The sequence below is a fragment of the Anopheles bellator genome, chromosome 2 (genome assembly GCF_943735745.2).
Source record: "Anopheles bellator chromosome 2, idAnoBellAS_SP24_06.2, whole genome shotgun sequence".
NCBI classification, from domain to species: Eukaryota; Metazoa; Arthropoda; class Insecta; order Diptera; family Culicidae; genus Anopheles; species Anopheles bellator.
The window spans coordinates 41792108-41812604 of record NC_071286.1 but is presented as its reverse complement, the minus strand read 5'-3'; the positions used below and the strand labels follow the sequence as shown (position 1 = coordinate 41812604).

Here is a 20497-nt window from a genome sequence, read left to right as displayed (position 1 = left end):
TCGTATTGGATGATTGTTCGTTGTTCGAAATCATTTATTAAAGTCATGCATCTAGGCATTCGGACACGTTTCCGAAGATTTACATTTCTGTCGCCTAGGTGGCGCGAGTGATGCCGCTACTACATGTATTATTGTATTATTTTTATTGCGTCTACTATTGTTTATCTGTCCGGCCACACGATGCGAAAATAAACGACCTGACATTTCAGATAAATGCCAAACTGTTTGCGCTGATGTCAAAACGTTTATGTGTCGGCCGAGGCGTAAAACCGAGCGTAAACACTGTTTGCATACGCTTTGTTTATTAATGTAAGTTCTTATTTGCTGATATAGCAACAAAATCTTAGTAAACAGAAAAAAATATTCAGAAATTTATTTCTCTTCGATTTCTGTTTTCTCGGACCAAAAACACTAATGTACGTTTGACATTTCAGTTTTATATTTGAAATCTGCTGCACGAAGCGAAATCTGCTGAACAAATTGACGTTTTCACGCTCCGATTTACGCTCCATGTGGCACCCCAAAATTATTAGGTTGGGGAAAAAGTAATCGATGTTTTTTGCGTGCACTTCAAAACTTTATTTAAGATGCTTTTAATGGTCCGATTTGCATCAAATATGCACCACTTTGTTGATAAATTTGTTGCCTTTTTATAAATACTTTTATAATGCCTCTCTTGTAGAAGGCTTAATCGTTATTGGCGAATAACTCGAGCAATCCATTTTCACAATCCTTTTTTGATCTTAGTTTTTCATCACTCAGGAAATTTTGTAATGCATTGAAAAGGTGTCAATCGTTAAGTGTAAGGTCCGGACTATACGATGGATGCTTTAAAACTCCCCAGCCAAGCTCCTGCCCAAGGAGCAACTATGTCCGTTTTACTGTCCGTTTTACCATCCGACGGACGTCCGACGGACGTCCGTTTTGCCGTCCGTCGGATGGCCTAAAACAGCAGAAACGGACACTGTTTCGGACGATTGTCAAAAAAGCTCAGGTTATAGCATTGATTTTTTATTGCTATAAAACGTCGCGTTGCTATAAATTATAGCTCATTCCATATATTAAAATCTATTAAAGCAAGAGACCAGTAAATTATTTTTTTATTCTTTATATATTTTTTCATTTATTTTAAAAATACATAATTATTTCGTTACCCGGCGACGAACGCACAATCGCCGGGTTTACAATATTATTGCTACATTACATTTAGAACATTATTATTACTGTTACTATCTATTACTATCTATCGTTGTTTACTATCTATCACTACAACTCGTTGATTTCGCGCTTTTCGGCCAGTTTCCTACTGCCCAGTTCTGTACCACTTTGTTTTCGTCGGAATTGCTCTCCCGGGTAGAACATGTACATGATGAATTGCGGTGACGCTGGTCACCGCTCTGCCGCTCTGCCGGTTCACCGCTCTCAAGATCGGTCTGTGCCTCGATTTCAGTCTTGTCCAATGGATAGGAGCAGATTAGTTTCTGCCTAAACGATTCGATGAAGGAAGGATAGTTCTCTCGCAGGATAATCGTCACCGCTTACTGGATGGTGCGAGGCCGTACACGCATCGGATAGCGCTTTAAACCCGTTTCGTGCAACGGTTACCGAACAACATTTCCGCCGTGGATACTTTGGGCTTTTGCAAATTCTACAACTGACAAAAGGTCACAGAATTACAAATAGACAAACGAATTACAGCCTTTTCCTCACGCACATGATTGACGAAAATGGTGTTTAGCAGAATGTTGTCCTTGTTGAAGCATTGGATGTTTTGCTGCCAAGAGTTGGCCGATCACAGCACCAGCTCATGCGATGGGGCGAGCTAAGAAATCCTGGTACCTTTTGTCCTCATAATTACGAACGATCTCTACCAGTTTAAACACCTTGTAGAGGGGCCCCGGATCGGTCAACAGCAGGTCGCCCTCCCATGGGATCACACTCGTTCGCACAGTCGCAGCGCCCAGCCAATGTTGCGAATTCGAAGTCATCCAGCACTTGTCTAACCTGCAATGAAACGGATGCTCATTTCACAAAATACACAACCTGGCGTACGAAATTCATTTCTTCACTTCCTTGATAATATTTGCGCACCAAATGCTTAAAGATCGGGTCCAGTCACTGGTGGCCGGTGATGCATGTTTTGATGTTTGATCCTGGCGCTTGACGGCGTTGTTACCGGTTGTCGTATTGCTGATGGAAAACGTACGAATCTGAAATAAAACAAGACTTCAATCGGGTGCACAAAAGTACAATTGTTTAAACTTTTTACACGGCCCACGGCCCCACGGATCTTCGCCACCAACAAACTGCACGAAATGAACTATGCACTGACTCCCGTCGCAGCCTACTGCGTAAAATGTGTGACAGTAGTGCGCAAGCGCGAAAACCAACATGTACGATCGTTTCCCCGTTTCTTTCTATCTCATGTTCCATCTGTACGGTTGGTGCAAATTTGCTATAAAATAAGCTTTCCCAGAACGGTGAGTGTGTGTGTGCGAGTGTGTGCGTTTGACGAACGGCGTTTCGTCAGCTGAGGAATGACAATCGTCCGCCCGACCGTCCACCAACGGATGGTCTCGTCACGCCGCTGACGACAATCATCCGTTTTAGCGTCCCGCGTCGTCAGCGCGCTGACGATACGAAAGCTCGTGGCTCCTTGGGTGGACTCTCTGGTGAGTCAGTAAAGATGTGCATAACATTTCGTTGTCCAGATGGAACACAAAACCTCTTTCGTTGACCGATTCTGTTCGTTTCTGGTCAATTACTAACTTTGACAGTAGAGAACTGAATTTAGTATTTAGCCACACGAAAGTAACTCATAAGTCCCACCACATACCCAGTGGAGCCTTCCCAGCCATTTTTCCTGGTTTAGCCACCGGTTAAGCTGCTCCACTACGCTTAGACCCCGACCGATTTCACACAATTTTGTCGTAAGTGACCCATTTCTTATCCCCAGTACCAATCCGTTTTAGAAATGGGTCTATTTCGTTCTGTTCTGTTCTGTGTGGTTTTATCGACATTTTTGATGGCGGGTCTGCCTGTGCGAGGTGCAACTTAAAACATCGAAAACGTAACCAAAACGGGTCAACAAAACCATTACACATTACTAGCGGTTAGAGTATCGGAACCACAAACACCATGCACAATTTCAGCGTTCAGCTTGAATTTTCGCCTTTTTTGGACAAAAACTGGAAAATGTACCTAATTTTCTCTTCGTTGACCTCCATTGCTAACACCCTGTAACTCACAAACGAATAGAACAAACAATAAACAATGAAGCATTTTGGAAGTGCAAAGTATCAGCTTTAAAACGAGCCTAAACTTGAAACTGGACGATCGATACTTCACGAGGTATCGATCACGGAAGGCATCTATCGTGGAAAACGTCGATTACTTTCTCCCCACGCTAATATTTTCTCAAACTATTCAATGTTTTTTGTCAAACTAACTCACAAGAGAATTCTTCTCACTTAGGGACATTCTCTCACTTTGCCTAACATTTCCGATTTTTTTGAAAAATGAATTTTACCGAACAATACGCAATAATGACCCAACCGCTGAACAAAATGTCCGACAGGACCCAAAGTGACAGAACCCAGCCCTGTGCTGCCTGCTGAATTGCTGAACCTGCTGAATGGCTGAATCTGGATCTGGCACTTTTTCCCAGTGCTGCCAAACAAGCAAAGTTCATCTTAGAGCTCTCGCAAAGTTCATCTTTGAGCTCTCGCAAATTCGACGGGACTTGACATATTTTTGTTTATGAGACACTTTTTCCACTTTAATTCGCGAAACGGGAACGCGTCCGGGCTCAATCGCAAAGGTAGCAGCCGTAGCGTTTCGACCGTCTTTCCGAAAAGGGCCATCATTCCAAGTCCAAGAACGATGGTGCGGCGGAGCGGCTGTGCTGTTTGACTACAGCACGCGCGCGTGTATGTGTGTCTGGTGCGTGTGTAGGATTCGTAAGTGTCGCGAAGGATCGAAGAATTGTACGCGTTTTTCGTTGTTTACTTTCGCTGCCTGTTTCGAAAACGCCGCTTTTTGTCCGAAAATCATCCCGATTGAAACCAGTAAAGGATCAGGGGAAGCGGACTGTCAAAACGCCCAACAGCAACAGTGGCGTCATAGGAAGCCGTTGTGGCAGCCGCCGCCGTCGTCGCCGTCGCCGTAAGATGGTGTCCCATCGTTGATAGTAGCGCAGGGAACATTCATTGATGGCAAAATCGTATTCTCCAGTGTGCCGCATTCCTTTCTCCGCGCTGTCCGGGGTCGTGTCTGTAGTTGCGATCGTGAGTGGACCGTCGCGTTGAAAGTGCTCTGGAGCCTCTAATGTGAGTCATATAGCAGCGCGAAACGAAATGTGAAGATCACTGAGAAAAGCAGTGCCAACGCTTGTGTGGCTCTTGTGTCAATCTTTGTGCCGCTCCACTTTTTTCCGGCTCGGTCGCTTCGACAGCAGCAACCTGCGATCGGCAGGCGACCAGAGAGATCGCGCCCAAGGAAACGCGTGGCATTTCTTGTATCGTGGCCCAGCGCCTCACACAAAAGTGGGATCAACAGAGGGCCGCCGTCTGTGAAGCCGACGGTCATCGTGACACGATTCCCTCGTGACTCCGCCGGTGAACCAGTTGTTTTCATCCGTGTTCGCGTCCTTCTTGGCGTCTTCGTTTCCTGGCCTGGCAGACTCTATTCGTTGTTTGTAGTAAACCATTCTGTCAACTTCATTTTCTCTCTCTTTCTCTCTTTACGGCCTATTTGCAGCGTGAACTCCGTGGGAATGTGAAGTGTAGGCCCGGAGTGTTCCGAATCCGTAACGCGGCCGCTGGTGGGAGGGTGTAGCTGAAAGGAATAACGCTCGCGCGGTTTACAAAATACACAATCGGGCAGCGAAACTACGGGCAGAAGGAAACCGAAAGAGCACGAAAGAGAACGTGACAGTGCCCGTGCCTGTGAGTGAGTGAAAGAGATCGGAAGGGAAGGCAGCGAAAAGCGAAAGCTCAAAGGTAACGCGAAGCGCCACCGAAAGAGAGCGGGAACAAACGCGGTCAATCTCTGCGTGTCGTGCATTGCGCGAGGTTACCACGTGCCAAAGCGAGAGAGTGAAAGAGATTCACAAGCGAACAAAAATACGTCCATTTATCCATCCAGCCTCCAGGCAGGCCCGCCAGCCAGCAAGCCAGCTTTCGTACTGGCGCGTACTGTGTGCTTGTGTTTACCATTTTTTGTGTGTTCCTCGTCCGTCGTCTATTGCACCACGATTCGTGCGTCCATTGTAAACACGCGCGAGGGGGGAGTGCAAGAGCTGGACGCTGACGCGGACGCTTTCGAAGGGAGTCGAAATTCCAATCTATTTTCCTGCCGGGAGGCTGGTGATTGAGCGTTGAGACCGCAAGAAACAAAATTATCTTCCCGGTTGGAGTACAGCGGGCGGCGCGTGCACGGTCAGCCATGGCCTTGGAGATGGAGTCGCTGCAGACGCAGATCCAGGCGGAACCCCCGTTCTGTCGGTTGTGCTTCTCGACCGCCTGCGAACTGTACGAGCTCTTCCCGAACGCGGGCAACGAAAACGAATCTCTGCTTATCAAAATACTCGAGGTTGTGCCCATAGCGGTAAGTGGCCCGGGGGCGGTTTCAGTGTTGGCCCCTCAAACCGGCGCGCTAACGTTACGTTGGTGTCTCCTGTTTTTCGATTTCAGATAAGCTTCGAGGAGGATATAAATTCCTACATCTGCGGCAAATGCGTCACACTAGTGGAGGAGTTTTACGAGTACAGGGAGAAGGTGAAGGAGAACGATGCCCTGTTGCGCGAGAAGCGCAAGTCGGTGGATCACGCAACCATCTACAACGTGGTCAGCATGCAGCCGGACGCGACGCACAGCAGCAGCCCGAACGGTGGCACCAACGGAGGATCCGAGCTTGGCGGCGCAGGTGGTGGTGCAGGCGGTGGCGGTCTTGATGAGTCGCAGGTTGGCCTCGAACAGCGCATATCACTCGAGGGTGGTCCACCGCTTAACGGTAACATTTTGGAGTTCAAAAAACAACTTTTCACGGCCTCTCCGACCCAAATGGGCGTTTGGTTGTGTGTGGCGTCGGCTAGTGACATCCAGTGTCCGGCAGCCATCGAAGTGGACGACAATATACAGGTGGTCGCAGAAATCGGCCAACACAATCATGGACTGCCGGTGTCGGTGGCAGAAAACCCGATGGATAATCCAAAACATTCGCAACAACAGCAGCAGCAGCAGCAACAGCAACAACAACACCAACAGCAACAAGCGTCCGTAGATACCGGGACCTGTGTCGTGGTCAACACGGGCGGATCACCCGACGGCCTCTTGTCGCCCTGTCCTGCACCGGTAACTACGTCCTCGGTCGGGAGCACTCCCAACACCTCCACCGGCAAGTCGTCCTCGTCGAAGAAGAAAAAATCGCGCGACCAGCCGTCGAAGCGAAAAGTTTCCAACGACATCCTGGTAGGCGACGGTTGGTTGATCGACACTACGAACTACAAGCGTAACCACTATCAGCTGGTCACGAAGGATGGCTACCAAACGTTCCTCATCTACAACGGCTACCGATTCCGTACGCAGCAGAAAATACGCAACGGCATTGCGGCGTGGAAGTGCGCGTGGAACGGGCGGAAGGGATGCCAGGCTATATTGCACATCACGGAGGACTACCAGAAGGTGAAAGAAGTCGGTTCGCCGCACAATCACGATCCGTCACTGCGGGATCGCATCATCTCGAACAAACCTTCCAACGGTAGCGGTTCCGATCAGAGTATGATCATGCAGTCGGACGGCGAAGAGATGAGCGAGTTGCACAAAATCACCACCACGAGTGGCGGTGCCGTTCTCGCGCATCCCGGCAGCTCTTCCACCACGCTTGCCGGCGAAACGGTAGCGCTGACCGGGGGCGGCGGCACGATAACGATCACCGGTTCGACATCAACGACGACGACAGCTTCACACGGCATAACGAACAACGCTTCACTTGACCTCAGTTCGGACATGGATTTCGTGCAGCAGAACAGTAGCAGCGGTAGCGAATTGATCACCACACCCGGTTCGTCCGGCTCGGCCGATCATCAGCCGACGGCACAACACCACCACCACCAAACACAGCACCAACACGGGCATCATCAGCACCATTCGCACCACGGTCACCACCATCACCACGAGGTGGTGGGCGGCGGCGGGATGGACGAGGTGGTCAAGGAAGAAAGTACGATGTCCATGGACATCGAGGAAATCATTCGTCCGCATGTCGTGCCACATCCGGTCAACGAGTAATTTTGATGGACGTTGTCTCGCCATGAAACACGAAGACACAGGCTAAACAATGGGGCCGATGCCTTTTCAGAACGGGAAACTGATTTCGTGTTTATTATTTTCTGCTAGCAAAGCAGATCAATGTTTTAACGGGAGGCTGCTCGGTGGTACCGGTGGACGAACCTGCGAGTCGCTGTTTGGCTCGACGCGGCACGTTGGAATTGTGGTTAACATTTTCCTTTTTCTATATAATTTACACTTACGATAACAGTACTGCTTTTCCCCTTGTGGCCCCCAGAAATACTGTACGGGGAGTATTTTGACCGGAGAGAGACCGGCCCACGTATAAAGACTCCACAAGACCACGCCGCTACTCTCTCCATTTTCCCTAAGAAACAAAAAAAAATCACCGACCGCGCGTTGGCCACAGCGTGTTGGACACGCGAGAAGCAATGGCTGGCGGATGTTTGTAATTTTTTCTCCTTTGTTTTTCACTAACTCTACTCTCGTTGGGCGCGCGAAACGTTAGCAACTTAGCGTAGATGGGTAACTTTTAAACACAATGTAAAAGAACAGCAAAAAAAGAAACTAGAACCGCCGGGCATATGTGTATTGTATAAGAAGCTAGGATAGACCCACCACGATTATTTCCAGGCCGAGACATGTTTTATTTTGCTAGGTAAAGGATTTTTCATACTTTTGACTTTTTTCCGACTCCCCCTCAGTAACATTTCATTTTAATAGTTTCTCTTAGACCATAAGTGCGAGAAATCCAGCATAGGTGTTAAGAAGCCGATAAAAGTGAAGAACGAAAAAGGACCTATACATATAGTTATATATGATCATGAGTATAAATATATAAATATATATATACACATAGAAATTGCGGAACATGCTAATTAACAAGTAACGTGTAAGGATTGATGGTACACTTTTCGCCAAAAGAAACACGAAAGCAAACAAACCATTTGCTGCGGCACAAACCAACACACACATCCCCATGAACACACATTGGAGAACACAATAAAACAAAGGTAAAATCAATCGATCATCTAGCAAAGTGTACACTACGTTCGTGTAGCGATTGCCACCGATCAAAAGTTCCGCCATTTAAGGAAAACAGATGACCACAGCACCGTATCGGATGTACGCAGAGTAGAAACGCGCAACATGACTCTCACAGTTTACACCGTAGAACCGATGATGCCGAATAAATGGTGATTCACGCTTTATTCTTCGAATTCGTTCAAACACATCCTTTTCTCGATCGATCGACTTTCTCGACAGCCACGCTCTACTGCAAGCTCACGAACGCCGCGATTGGGGCTGTAGCATCCGTCTTGCTGGTTGGCGGACGGGAGCGATGAAATTGCACAAACCCACTTCTTTGGTTTTGCATTTCATTTCCTTGTTTGTACGACATTGAGCAATTTTACTGCTCCTTCGAATTATTCCTTAGTAACTCTTTAAATGGCTTTTCCCTTAACACTGTAAAACCTGTTTTTTCCAACAATAATCGATTATTAGTATAATATGGTATATATATATGTATCACAACGTGGTTCCACTAATTGTTTTCCCAACATGCAGGTGTGTCTACGGAGCATACGTAAAGTGAACCGATTGTAGCCCCACGGAGCCACTGCTCAAAGCCCCCTTTCTTACATCCAACTTTCTTCACGGCGGAAGTATTAGCATATTACGTACAACATTAAGCGCATCTTTCACGCGTTTTCGAAACGATTTGCTTGTGCTTGTCCTATAGAAGCCTTCGATGATTTGGCAACGATAACTTTCTAATCACTAAACACGGCAGTTGGCTGCAGCATTAAACCATCCTCTATATTCAAACCTTCGCCCAAATGAGATCATTTACCACTGCTCTAGCGGAAGTTTCTACCTGTTCTTCTTAGCACTTTTCAACATTCTATAACTGCTGGCTCAACAAACGAGAAAATGGATTTTCCACTTTTATCTTGCTCCTATTACTCAAATACACTTAACAAACCATTGCAATTGTAACCAGTCAGAAGGTGGCGCCGGAAGCAAGCTCTAGAGCCGGAAGTATCGCCGGTTTAGCGCTAACGTAGTGGCCGCCCGCAACACACAAATATAATCAATATGATACAAACGGGCTGCTTCTCTAAGTACAATTAACTTGGAATCTGATTTGATTCCTGCGTCTAATAGTGGGCCTTCTTCCTGTTCCCATCATTGATGTCGGTTTTTCGTAAAATAAAGTGTATTGGAATCACTGTACACCACTTGCCAGCATGCGAGAATCGACATCATCGGGTAACACCATCGTGATCGCACTCGCCGTGGATGGGCTTTGCTCCCGTGGGAGCGAGTACTTCTTCTTAAATGCCCGATCGAAGTTGATCGGCCGGGCAATATCGAGCCCAATGGGTTTGATGATCGAGTTCGACGTTAGCGAATCGAGCTCGTGCGACTCCGAACCGACGAGATCGCCGGCAGCAGAGCTGGAGTTCGACAGCAGCTGCTCCGTAACCGTGCTCTGATGATGATGATGAGTATTATGCCGAGACACCTCACTGTTGTCGAGCTCCGTGGATGACTTGCCACCATCGCTGCGCAGCGAACCTCCCAGTAGCTTCGGATAACGAAACTGACCAAAGCCGTACTGAGGACCGATGACGCACAGTAAACTCATCAAGAAGAATGTCGCGTACACCCAACTGATCGTCATGACAATGACTAGAAACACTCCAATCTGAATGTAGGCGAGCACCCTCGAGGGCAGCATAAGTGCACCGGCAATCCCTGTCGTGATGGCGGCCATAGCCGTCGGTCCGAGCATGCGGTGTAGCGAAAATTGTGTCGATGAGCGACGATCGGGCTCGGTCGAGAGCCGATAGTGTACACCATAGTGGAGGCTAAAATCGACCGCCAAACCGATCGCCGTGCTAACGGCCACACTTTCGAGTACGTTCAGCTTCCAGCCCAGCAGCACCAATATGGCCACCGTGGTCAGAATCGTTAACGTCACCGTCACAATTGCATAGAGAGAGATTAGCACGTTGAGTGTTACGAGCATTAGCACGAGTAAAGCCACCGCCATAGCCATCGCGATCGCAACCAGCGTGCCGGTGGAGAGGGTATCCTGCAGGTCGAAGAATTCCAGCTCGCTGGTGAACCACGCGTTGGCCATTGTGGGGGGTGCATCTTGGAGCTGGTCCGCTAACCAGCGCTCCACCGAGCGTACGAAGGCATCTATCTCCGTGTACGACATAGTGAAGATTTGTGTGCTCTCGTACTCGATAACGACCGCCTTAACCATCTTGCCGTTGCTCTCCGGCGGCTCCCGCCTAATATCCGTAGCGGATCCTTCGAGAACGAAGGAACTGCGAGCAAACTTAGGCCCCGCCACGCCCGGTATGAAAAATTCACGCGGTGTTTCGTACAACGACGAGATTGACTCGGGTAAACACTGATCGAAGATTTCCGGAGCAAACGGAAACGGCGATACTTCACAGCACGGCGTTCGATCAATTTCACCCATCGAATCGTTACATCGTCTGCCCATCCAGCTAATAAAATTCTCGATGAAACAGTTCGGTAGCAGCAATCCGTAGCTGGTCTGGTAAAAGGTTTGGTTTTTGATACGCCGACAAAACTGCAGCAACCACCGTTGTGATTCCGGGGCACTCATGTCGAACGTGTTGTCATAGTACAACTCGCCGCGTGCCTCCGGATCGAGAAAGTTCCCCCGGTCGACGGGCAGCACGCCCCAAACGAAGCGGAGCGGAATTTTGAAGCTTTCCGTCGCCTGCCGGAAAAGATGGCGATTGCAAGAAAAACATATGAGCAATCAGTGGGTTGCGTGAGACAAGGACTTAATCACTCTACTTACGGTATACATCTTTTCGAACCAAAACATATCCTTGTACTCACTGTCGTACCGTTCGAAAGGATGGTTACTGATGAACAGCTTAAAGTCTGGTGAATCTGGTAACCGCAATTTTGGCCAATGGAGCACCAGTACGCCGCTTAGTATGCCGATTAATCCTGAAAAGTAAGATTGACCGTTATAACCTGTCCTATTTCGCTTGACTCGATCGTGAACAATCAAACATACCGAGGAGTGCTATCCACACAAGCGGCAGATTAATCACCAACCCGATGATGGTGTCCTCGACGCGGCGGCTGATACGTGTGAATGTCACGAACGGTCCGTTGCAGCGCAAGGCCGTCAGGGGGGTGAATGGCTTCAGCAGCATCAGGCAAGATATACGTTCCGCAATAGAAACGGCCGCCGGAAGCCATGTGACCATTAGAAAGTAATTCGCCATAACCGCTGTCCCGGAGAAGATTCTAAAAAATACGATCAAGCCAACCATGAACGGAGGTCTCCTAAAAACGGTCAAAACTTTAAAATTATGATTGCTTCACCTACCCAAAACATTGAACAGCCGTTATAGAGCTAACATACGACGCGTAGAAGGCCGCTGCTGTCGTCAGCGACGTTACGAGCATCGAAAGAGCAGCATGGCGTAAAGTGCTACCCATAATTTCGACAAGGGCGTCAGAAGGGCGCACCGTTCCGCTCAATTCCATGCTGCACGATCCTGAAGTGGGCGCGATCGGGATAACTATAGCGCCAGCAGCACCGTCCGTTTTCTTCAACTGATCGGCGATTGTACATTGCCAGATCTTCAAAAAGATAAATGCATCATCGGCCCCGATACCTAACAGAAGAGGAAAAAAAACTAGATTAGACAACGATTTAAAACAAAAAATGTTTTTTTAAAGCTGCAGTACCTACCGACAACAACAATAACGGCCAGCAGATTCATGAAGGGAAAGAACGTAAGCTCGAAAACAAATGAGTAGATGAAGTAGGCTATGCCTAAGGAAAAAGCGACCGCCGTCACAGTCATGATTGTCACGAAAAGCGACCCAGTGTAGAGCCACATGCAGAGTACAACAAAGATGCCTCCCAATCCGATCAGCCATCCGTCTCGCAGCAAACATTCGTCAAACAGTGCATTCTTGAGACCCAAATCCATTGCCACAATCGCCACTAGGTCATTGGCAAGCTTTCTGAAAGAGAAACGGTATAAACGGTAGTTCTGTGACTGCGGAGTTAAGGAGTGACCAATGCCAAAATTTACACTTGGCTGATGCTGTGATAAAATTCCATCGATTTTGTGCTTCGGGCGATTGGTAAGAAGATCATGGTTGCGTTCAAAAATTCAGCCGATTCCTACGCCGGTGATAGAATACAAAAGAATAACGTTTAAACAGGCAAAACAGCAGACGAAATAGCAAGGCAATGGTCCGTACGTTTTGACGAATAAAATCCGAACTGGCCAGGTAGTGCAGGATGTTGTAGACAGCGTTGTGCTGTTGGCACTCAGTCGGTGCCGTGCAGCTCGAACGCAGGCAATCGTTACTCAGCTTCATGCTGCGATAGTACGGGAAGCAGTCAAACAGCAGCGTTTTGGCCATCGCTACGTCCTCCTCGTTCAGCTCGAAGCAGGAAGTTTTATTGGAGAGAAAGGTGACATAGTTGACGACCGACCACGGGCGACAGCAACTGTTGGTGGTCAGTTCGCGCTGGCAAATATCCTCGTAGTGTTCCACTGTAACAATACGTTGCTCCAACTCGCACAGTGCCAGAAAGGCGTTTAACTCGAACAGCGTATCATTCAGATTGTAATTTATACGCTGCGCTACCAAATGTGCGTATTCTTTGTCTGAAGGGTGAGAAAAGCAAAGCGTCCCAAAAAGGAGATTTTACTAGCACGCCCCAATAGGTCTCTTCCCGCAGATTCCTTCTTACTTGGTGATTCACAGAAGAAGCCATCGGAGGGAATGTGCATTTCGACCGGTTCCGGTGGCGGTTTCAACTTCCGCAACGTGTCCCACTTGGCGCGTTTCTTTTCCATCGTCTTATTACCAATCTCGTCCGTGTAAAACGTTTGATTCTTCCCGTACTCCCATACCTCCATTCGGCTACCACGACTAGTCACGGTTTCGTTGTCGTACTCCTCGAAACTTATGAGCTCACCACCGCTTCCCCCTATCGTTGTAACTGTCTGGTTATGGTACATGTCCTTCAAGAGCCGCATGGATTTGCTTGACTGCGAAGATTTTTTCTTCCCCTCGGTGGAATCTTTCTTTTTAGATTTATGCTTTCGCCGTTTTGGAACGAGCGTACCACGGTTCCAGTGTATCTGATTGTTGGTGCCAAGTGTTAGTTCCTTGGGATTGGCCACCAGGCCCCCGGAAGCGCCCGTTTCTTCCAATAGATTGCGCCATGCCGTCCACCTTTTGCCAATCGATGTTCCGCGAGCTTCGAAACCCTGTCAGGGAAAAATTATACGGAGGATCGAAGTATTATTACTGAAATGCACTATAAACAACGCGATGCTAGTTACCAAGGTGGGATCATCGAAGTCGGGTAGTTTGCGTGTGGAAAGTGCAACGATAATGCAGGTAATGGAAAGCATCCCGACGGACATCAACACCAGATAGGGTCGGCGGGCTAACAGCTTGTAGTACCAGTGCATGTTGATGGCACATTGAGAATACTACACGGTTCTGGAATCCCCTGGCCACTCTACTTTTACTCTGTGCCTACCGCCCGGCGAAGGGGACGATAGAGCGAGAAATGCATAACGAGAGAGCAGTAGGTACACAACACAGTTCTAGGCCACCAGCGAGACACAACCAAAACATGTTATTTACATTCTTTTACGCTGCGTAGTGTTACTATGAGTAGTAGTTTGCTCCTGGTTCTGGCTTACAACTACACCTACACTGATGCGAAAACGTAGCTCGCCTCGTTGGAAGGGTTGAAAAGGAGTTCATATAGCGTCTTTTTCCATATTCTTCTCAGAGCAGCGGTTTGCTATGGCACGGTTTCTTCGCTGATTTCATGTTCTAGACACTTTTTTACACTTTATGCGGTACAGTTTGCTATGCGGTGAGGCATGGCAAGCGAAAGAATGAACCAATCACCTATAAAAGACGAGCCTTTCGCCAGCCGTCCTCGACCGACCAGTTGCTTTTCGAGGACGCTTGAAGTGTGCATTGTTATGAAAATGCTCCAGTTGTTTACATGTTCTTATATAATTTCACTAACCACAAATTGACCACATTCCCGCGGCATGGAAGCAAAATTGCCGGGCATCCGCAGCTCCGGAAAGTGCGCGGATGAAGAGTTCGTTTTTCAGCTCGTTTGACACATCCGAAGGATCCCACACACACACATACATGCCAATGTGTTTTGTTCTTTGAAGGAGGGATTTGTTTACATCTGACTCATGTAAACAACACGATTCTGCGATCGATAGTTTCGAACTGGCCAAAGGTAGATAGTTCCTGTTTCGCTGCGTTCCAAGCGCCATGAATAGCGAACCGTATCGATGCAAATATACGTGGCCAGTCGCAGATGGTTCACTGGAGAACCAGATCAAGGTGCAAGTCAGTGAATCGGTATCACCCAGTTTGTAAGTAACAGGTCCTGTGGAAAGGGCTGGTTCCTCAGCGAAATACGTAACAATGGTTCCGTTTGTTTCCTATTCTATCTGCAGTGTACCTCTAGATGATTTGCTGGATCTTGAAATGTGTTTGGTGCTTTCCGGCACCGATCGGCCCGACGCATGTGAAATGCAATTATCCTTCATACCATTATACCTTCCACGTGCCGTGTCGTTGGTCGTCGAATGTCCTGTCATAGAATGCTACTATGGTCGATTGAACGAGTACTATCGCACCTTCCACGGTGAACTAGTGTACACATTGGATGAGGTTAAAGTATTTCGATTCGACATCCGTGTCACCAGCGACATCGACGAGTTGCAGTTAAAATTCATCTCTCCCAACGCACATCCACTCTGTCTGTACGGCACTCGACTATATCTGGAGCGCAATCCAAACCCGCTACGAACAATGATGGCTGCCACTGCTGGGAGTCGAATTAATGTGGCCAGCGTCCAGCAGCGGTTGCAAAACACGGAACTGTCCGAGAAGGCAGAGAGCTGTAAACGGCTGGTGCTAGGTTCGCTGGGTTCCGGCACACAGAATGCAGCCAACAATAATCCATCTCCAACGGCAGGCGATGGGCAGAAAAGCGTGGACAGTAATTTGGCACATCTCCTTGGCAAGGTGCTGCAAACGGGCACGGTACCAAACGCAAATGGTGAAAGCGTCCCTTCGTTAGTGGAAACGTCCATAAAGCACTACATAGACACGAAATTTGTTGAACTGGAGCACTTAATAGAGAGTAAATTGTGCGCTTTGGAGCGGAGGCAAAATGAAAAATTTGACCGAATTCTCGGCCTACTCTCAGCCCGGCCGCGACCTGATCTTTCTCCCGAAAGTACCAATAGTTTGGCCGTAGAATTGGAATGAAAAAAACACTTGTATGCGATGCGTACAACTTCGTCGGTGGTTTTCTCTTGCTGGTTTTATTCATGCAAAAAATTAAATGTAAATAACATTTATCCCTCGTTCTCGAAAAATCACGGAAAAGACAGAACGTAGAAAGGTTGCAAATGAAGAAGCGATGTATGCTCGCGGTGGGACATAGGAAAAATACGAATAAATACGAAGCAACGAAACGAAACGATCATATGTCCGTTTCTCGAAAAAGTGTTCTATTCATCATCATCGCACCTGGAAGCAAAAGAAGACCAACATTAGGCATTCGCTCCGCATCAAACGCAGCAACTAGTAGAAAGTAAAAAAAAGCAGAACTCACTTGCTACTTGGATCGAAAACGTGAAGTTGTTTACGCCAAACCTTTATCACACCGTCCCAAGCACGCCGGCTGTATTTCATATGCTTTTGCGGTGTTTTCGGGTGATCTTTGGTACGTTCGTGGCTACAGGGGTTTCAGAAATTAAGCCATAAGTAAAATAATGTTCGTTATTCCCATTTACAGTGAGACCTACCGCGGAACTTTCTCGATGTAGTTGGTGTAACCGAGCGTGTTCTTGCCGTAATCGATTTGCTTCTGGCGCCGCGAAAGAACGGCTTCATCCGTTTCAAACTCTACTGTTTGTTTGTTTCGACCACTGTTCTGACTGGACGCTCCAGAACTAGAGCTTTCCCGTCGCCAGCGAACGTTGCCGCGATCGTACTCATCCTTTTTGCTCTTCTTCCAATACATATGTTGATCGTCGTCGTCGTCGCGATCCGGGTCGAACCCTGGTGTGCCACGGCCGTTTCCCTTGGCGCTGGAGCCTGACTCATCGTCGCTGCTCCAATTTTCATCCGAAAGGCGCCGTTTGAACGGTGATTTAATCTTGTCACTTTTTACCAGTTGCTTGTACTTTTTCACATTGTTGGAATCTGCACGGAATGATGAGCTCGGCCTTAGTACACATTTCATAACCTCAATCGGGGGTGATGCACGCGCACGGTGGGTAGCGGAAAAACGTTTACGCATCCTTTTCGCGATCGTCACTTTACTTACCAAGAATATCGATCTCGATCTGTCGCTGGGACATTGCACTCTGTTGTTCGCACAGATCTGTACGCACGGTGACGGAAACTGTGGGCTCCTGCGGACCACAATGGAACCGATGGGACAAAACAAATGGAGTCAAATGTAAGCGGCGGGAAACAGAAGGCCCGCACAGCTATAGCCAGCCAAGGGACAGGGCAGTGTACAAACACATGCACAAATAATGGAGACTTACCGATGACGTTTCGATGCGCGTTTCGTGGTCGTCCGCCTCCGCCGCCTGCCGCTCTTCTTCCATCAGCTCCTGCTCTTCCTGTATCGTCATTTCGTACCAGCTCGTTTCATGTTTTCTATCTTTCGACGGGGAGCTCTTCGTTCGGCAGTTGTCCTGCGTTAGCTATTTGTGACGAATAGTGACAAATAGTACATTCTATTAAAATGCTTTAACAGAAAGACTTATCGCCCTTGCTCCACTTACGGCCATCATGTCCTTTTTTCAGCGGGTTTTGTATAACAAATCACTCCTAGTTGAAGCAGGGCTTTAATTGCTATCAACAACCTTCGGCAAGCTACCGCTTAGTCGGTAGTTGCAAAGCAAGTAACAATTCGGGATTTTTGGAAATCCTCTCTGTTTCACGCTCGTCTAGAATCTAAGAAGTACCCGAAAAAACAGGTACAATTCTCCAAAGCGTAGCAGGCGAGGAAAATTGGCTGAAATGCTACGACTGTTCCGTGTGTTGTCGATGATGTCACAGTTTTGTGGAAAAAAACTACATTCAGTTCAGAATAATTGAAATTCTTTCGTCACATTTGGGCAAATGAAACTACTGTCGAACATAAAATGCGCACCACACCAAATCGGAACACGGAATCAGGAATCTCTGACGCTTGTGCGGAGCGCGGGAAAATAGTAAACAAATGCGCCAATAACAGGATAAGGGCCCAAAAGATGCCAAAGCTGCTGTCAACTGGTGAGACAGAGGAGCATATATTTGGATCAAGATAGTAACATCTCCGATGGTGGGGTAATGAAGAGCTTTTTCAAATTTAATAATGCTACAACAGCTTGCAGAAATTATGCACAATACTTGCGAGGTAGTAATTGAAAAACCAGTTATCTCCTCAATCAGCTAATAATGTTCCGGCGGCGGCAGGTATACGCAAACCACTGGGCACGTTCGGACGCGGTGCTGTCACGCGTGTGAGGGAGTTTTATGTTGTGACGGACGAGACCCAGCTTATCGCTTTCTCTACACCACCATATACAATCGTCGCAGCAATTTTCGGTACCTGTTTCCTAGGTCCGGCTGTTGCTGCCAAGAATAACCGCAACCGTACAGGATCTGAGGGAGGAAAAGGAGTGCACGGCGTTGCACGCACCGCATTACGTGGTGAAAAGAGGACGATCGCGACAATCGGGGAAACGTCGAAAGCGGCTCGCTGGCTCGGTGGCTGCAGTTGGTGGTGAAAAGCATCCCCCACTCGGGAAATGACGTAGAGAAGTGTTTGTTTGCCATCGACAGCAATCGCATTACTCATCGCGGCAGACAATAAACGAGATAGTGGCCCACGGATGATGAATCTGGTGGATTGCAATCCGTACGGCAACGGATTGCTGTATGCGGGCTTCAACCAGGACCAGGGTGAGTTCTGGGGGGGAAAGTGTCGCCAATTGGCGCTCTCACTCTTACCTGCTTTCGTATTTACCGTGCCGTATTTGTTTGCAGGGTGTTTTGCGTGCGCCACCGACAATGGGTTTCGGGTGTACAACAGTGATCCGCTGAAGGAGAAGGAGCGACAAATCTTCCACGATGGTGGCGTGGCGTACGTGGAGATGCTGTTTCGGTGCAACTATCTCGCCCTGGTCGGTGGTGGCTTGCGGCCCCTCTACCCACCGAACAAGGTGCTCGTGTGGGATGATCTGAAGAAAGCGCCCGCGATTTCGCTCGACTTTAACGCCCCCGTGAAGGGTGTGCGGTTGCGCCGCGATCGAATCGTGGTCGTGCTCGAGGGCATCATAAAGGTGTACACATTTACGCAAACGCCCACCCAGTTGCACGTGTTCGAAACGTCGAAAAATCCCCAAGGCCTGTGCGTGCTGTGCCCAAACAGTTCCAAATCGTTGCTCGCCTTTCCGGGGCGGCGTACCGGCCACGTTCAGATCGTGGATTTGGCCAACACAGAAAAGGCACCGCAGGAAATTATCGCCCACGAGACGGCGATCAGTTGCATTGCGTTGAACCTGCAGGGCACTCGGATGGCCACGGCCAGCGACCGCGGTACGCTGATACGGATATTCGATACGAGCAGCGGGTCGAAGGTGGCCGAACTACGACGGGGATCGAATCAAGCCAAGATTTACTGCATCAACTTCAACCACCAGTCAACGTCCGTCGTGGTTTCGTCGGACCATGGAACGATCCACGTGTTTAATTTGGAGGAACCGACCAAGGCACGCGATGGATCGGGCAGCGGCGTTGGCGGGTCCAGTATGTTGACGCGCTACTTCACCAGCCAGTGGTCGTTCTGCAAATTTTCGATCCCCCAGGGGCCGCCTTGCATTTGCGCGTTTGGTTCGGAGAATAACTCGGTTATTGGTAAGCAAATGCCTGAAGCCACGTGCACGTGTGCATCTCTCGATTCATTCCAACCTTTCTCTTCGTCTTCCGTCTTCCCATTACAGTGATATGTGCAGATGGGCATTACTACAAATTTGTCTACAACAGCAAGGGCGAATGCTCGCGGGAGGTGTGCTCACAGTTTCTCGAAATGTCCGACGATCAAACGTAGAGGGAGCCCCAGCAGAGCTCCGAGTGGCCAGAAGTGTCTATCGTAACGCGAGAGCTGTAAGCGCTGCGTATGATTCGAAATTATTTTACACACATATATTATTTACTCGCGCATGCAGATAACAGAAAACACGCAGGGTGGTGCACTATGCGATGTGTTTGTGTGGATTGGGACAAGCTGCCGCCCGATGGGTTCGGGGGAGCGAAGAACGTTGCGCGAAATTATGTACGAGTTTGAATCGTATTGACCGGCACGGAACTGCGCACCGATGAGTAACGATGGGCGAATAGGCAACGAAATGTGTCGCCGAGCTAATTTACCGAGAAATATAATAAACTTGTTCGAATGTGTCTTGAATCCTGCCCCACTGAAATTTAGATTTTTTTTCTCAAGTTATCTCAAGCATGGTGTGTCATTTATTTTCTTTAGCTTCGCCGCGTCGTTCCAGTTGCCTGTGCAAGAAGCAGCAAGACTCATCTCGGTTCCGTTTGAAACAAATTCCGCCGTAGCCGTTTGAAAGTGCACTGGCAAGCGGCGCGTCGCAACCGTCCGGCACTGTGGCATCTATCTTGACGGCCCGTTCCGTGGTTTGGCCTTTCTTGCCGGCGAGTACGGAAAGACCCACAACTTGACCAGCGAGCACTCACACACCCTCGAAGCCCAACCTGACTAGGGGGCTACACGAAGCGTGAAAACTAGCGTAAAATTAATTTGTAATGTCAAAACGTTTACGCTTCGTGTGGCAGCAAAAATATAAAAACGAAACGTGAAACGTGCTTACGTTCGTGTTTTTGGTCCAAGAAAATAGAAATAGAAGAGAAATTAATTGATTTCTGAATATTTTTTTCTGTTTTTTCCGATTTTGTTGCTATACCAGCAAATAATAACTTAAATTATCCTCTGTTTGTAAGCAAAGCGTATGAAAAAAATAATTACGCTCGGGTTTACGCCTCGCGCGAGCCGTAAACGTTTTGACAGCGCCGCAGCAGTTTGGCATTAA

General features: G+C 48.2%; 5 protein-coding genes across 5 annotated transcripts; 3 read left to right on the top strand and 2 right to left on the bottom strand.

Moving 5' to 3' along the window:
* Positions 1 to 4789: 4789 nt before the first annotated feature.
* On the top strand, positions 4790 to 8265 carry LOC131209192 (basic-leucine zipper transcription factor A-like). Its single transcript, XM_058202196.1, has 2 exons — positions 4790 to 5607; positions 5694 to 8265. The coding sequence occupies exons 1-2, from the start codon at positions 5446 to 5448 to the stop codon at positions 7287 to 7289; spliced, it is 1758 nt and encodes a 585-aa protein (XP_058058179.1). The 5' UTR covers positions 4790 to 5445; the 3' UTR covers positions 7290 to 8265.
* Positions 8266 to 8497: 232 nt separating this feature from the next.
* LOC131212573 (protein dispatched) lies at positions 8498 to 15963 on the bottom strand. Its single transcript, XM_058206487.1, has 10 exons — positions 15946 to 15963; positions 13673 to 13804; positions 13075 to 13597; positions 12576 to 12988; positions 12404 to 12495; positions 12055 to 12332; positions 11686 to 11977; positions 11368 to 11603; positions 11143 to 11297; positions 8498 to 11058 (listed from the first exon to the last, which is right to left on the bottom strand). The coding sequence occupies exons 2-10, from the start codon at positions 13802 to 13804 to the stop codon at positions 9520 to 9522; spliced, it is 3660 nt and encodes a 1219-aa protein (XP_058062470.1). The 5' UTR covers positions 15946 to 15963; the 3' UTR covers positions 8498 to 9519.
* On the top strand, positions 14621 to 15828 carry LOC131212574 (uncharacterized). The gene is made up of 2 exons (XM_058206488.1): positions 14621 to 14746; positions 14831 to 15828. Exons 1-2 carry the CDS (start codon positions 14643 to 14645, stop codon positions 15648 to 15650), a joined length of 924 nt encoding a protein of 307 aa, XP_058062471.1. The 5' UTR covers positions 14621 to 14642; the 3' UTR covers positions 15651 to 15828.
* On the bottom strand, positions 15672 to 17573 carry LOC131212575 (histone RNA hairpin-binding protein). Its single transcript, XM_058206490.1, has 6 exons — positions 17186 to 17573; positions 16943 to 17104; positions 16717 to 16804; positions 16193 to 16592; positions 16000 to 16122; positions 15672 to 15914 (listed from the first exon to the last, which is right to left on the bottom strand). The coding sequence occupies exons 1-6, from the start codon at positions 17192 to 17194 to the stop codon at positions 15896 to 15898; spliced, it is 801 nt and encodes a 266-aa protein (XP_058062473.1). The 5' UTR covers positions 17195 to 17573; the 3' UTR covers positions 15672 to 15895.
* A 345-nt stretch (positions 17574 to 17918) lies between these two features.
* On the top strand, positions 17919 to 19843 carry LOC131209648 (WD repeat domain phosphoinositide-interacting protein 3). Its single transcript, XM_058202759.1, has 3 exons — positions 17919 to 18350; positions 18435 to 19304; positions 19391 to 19843. The coding sequence occupies exons 1-3, from the start codon at positions 18281 to 18283 to the stop codon at positions 19495 to 19497; spliced, it is 1047 nt and encodes a 348-aa protein (XP_058058742.1). The 5' UTR covers positions 17919 to 18280; the 3' UTR covers positions 19498 to 19843.
* The last annotated feature ends 654 nt before the right edge of the window (positions 19844 to 20497 follow it).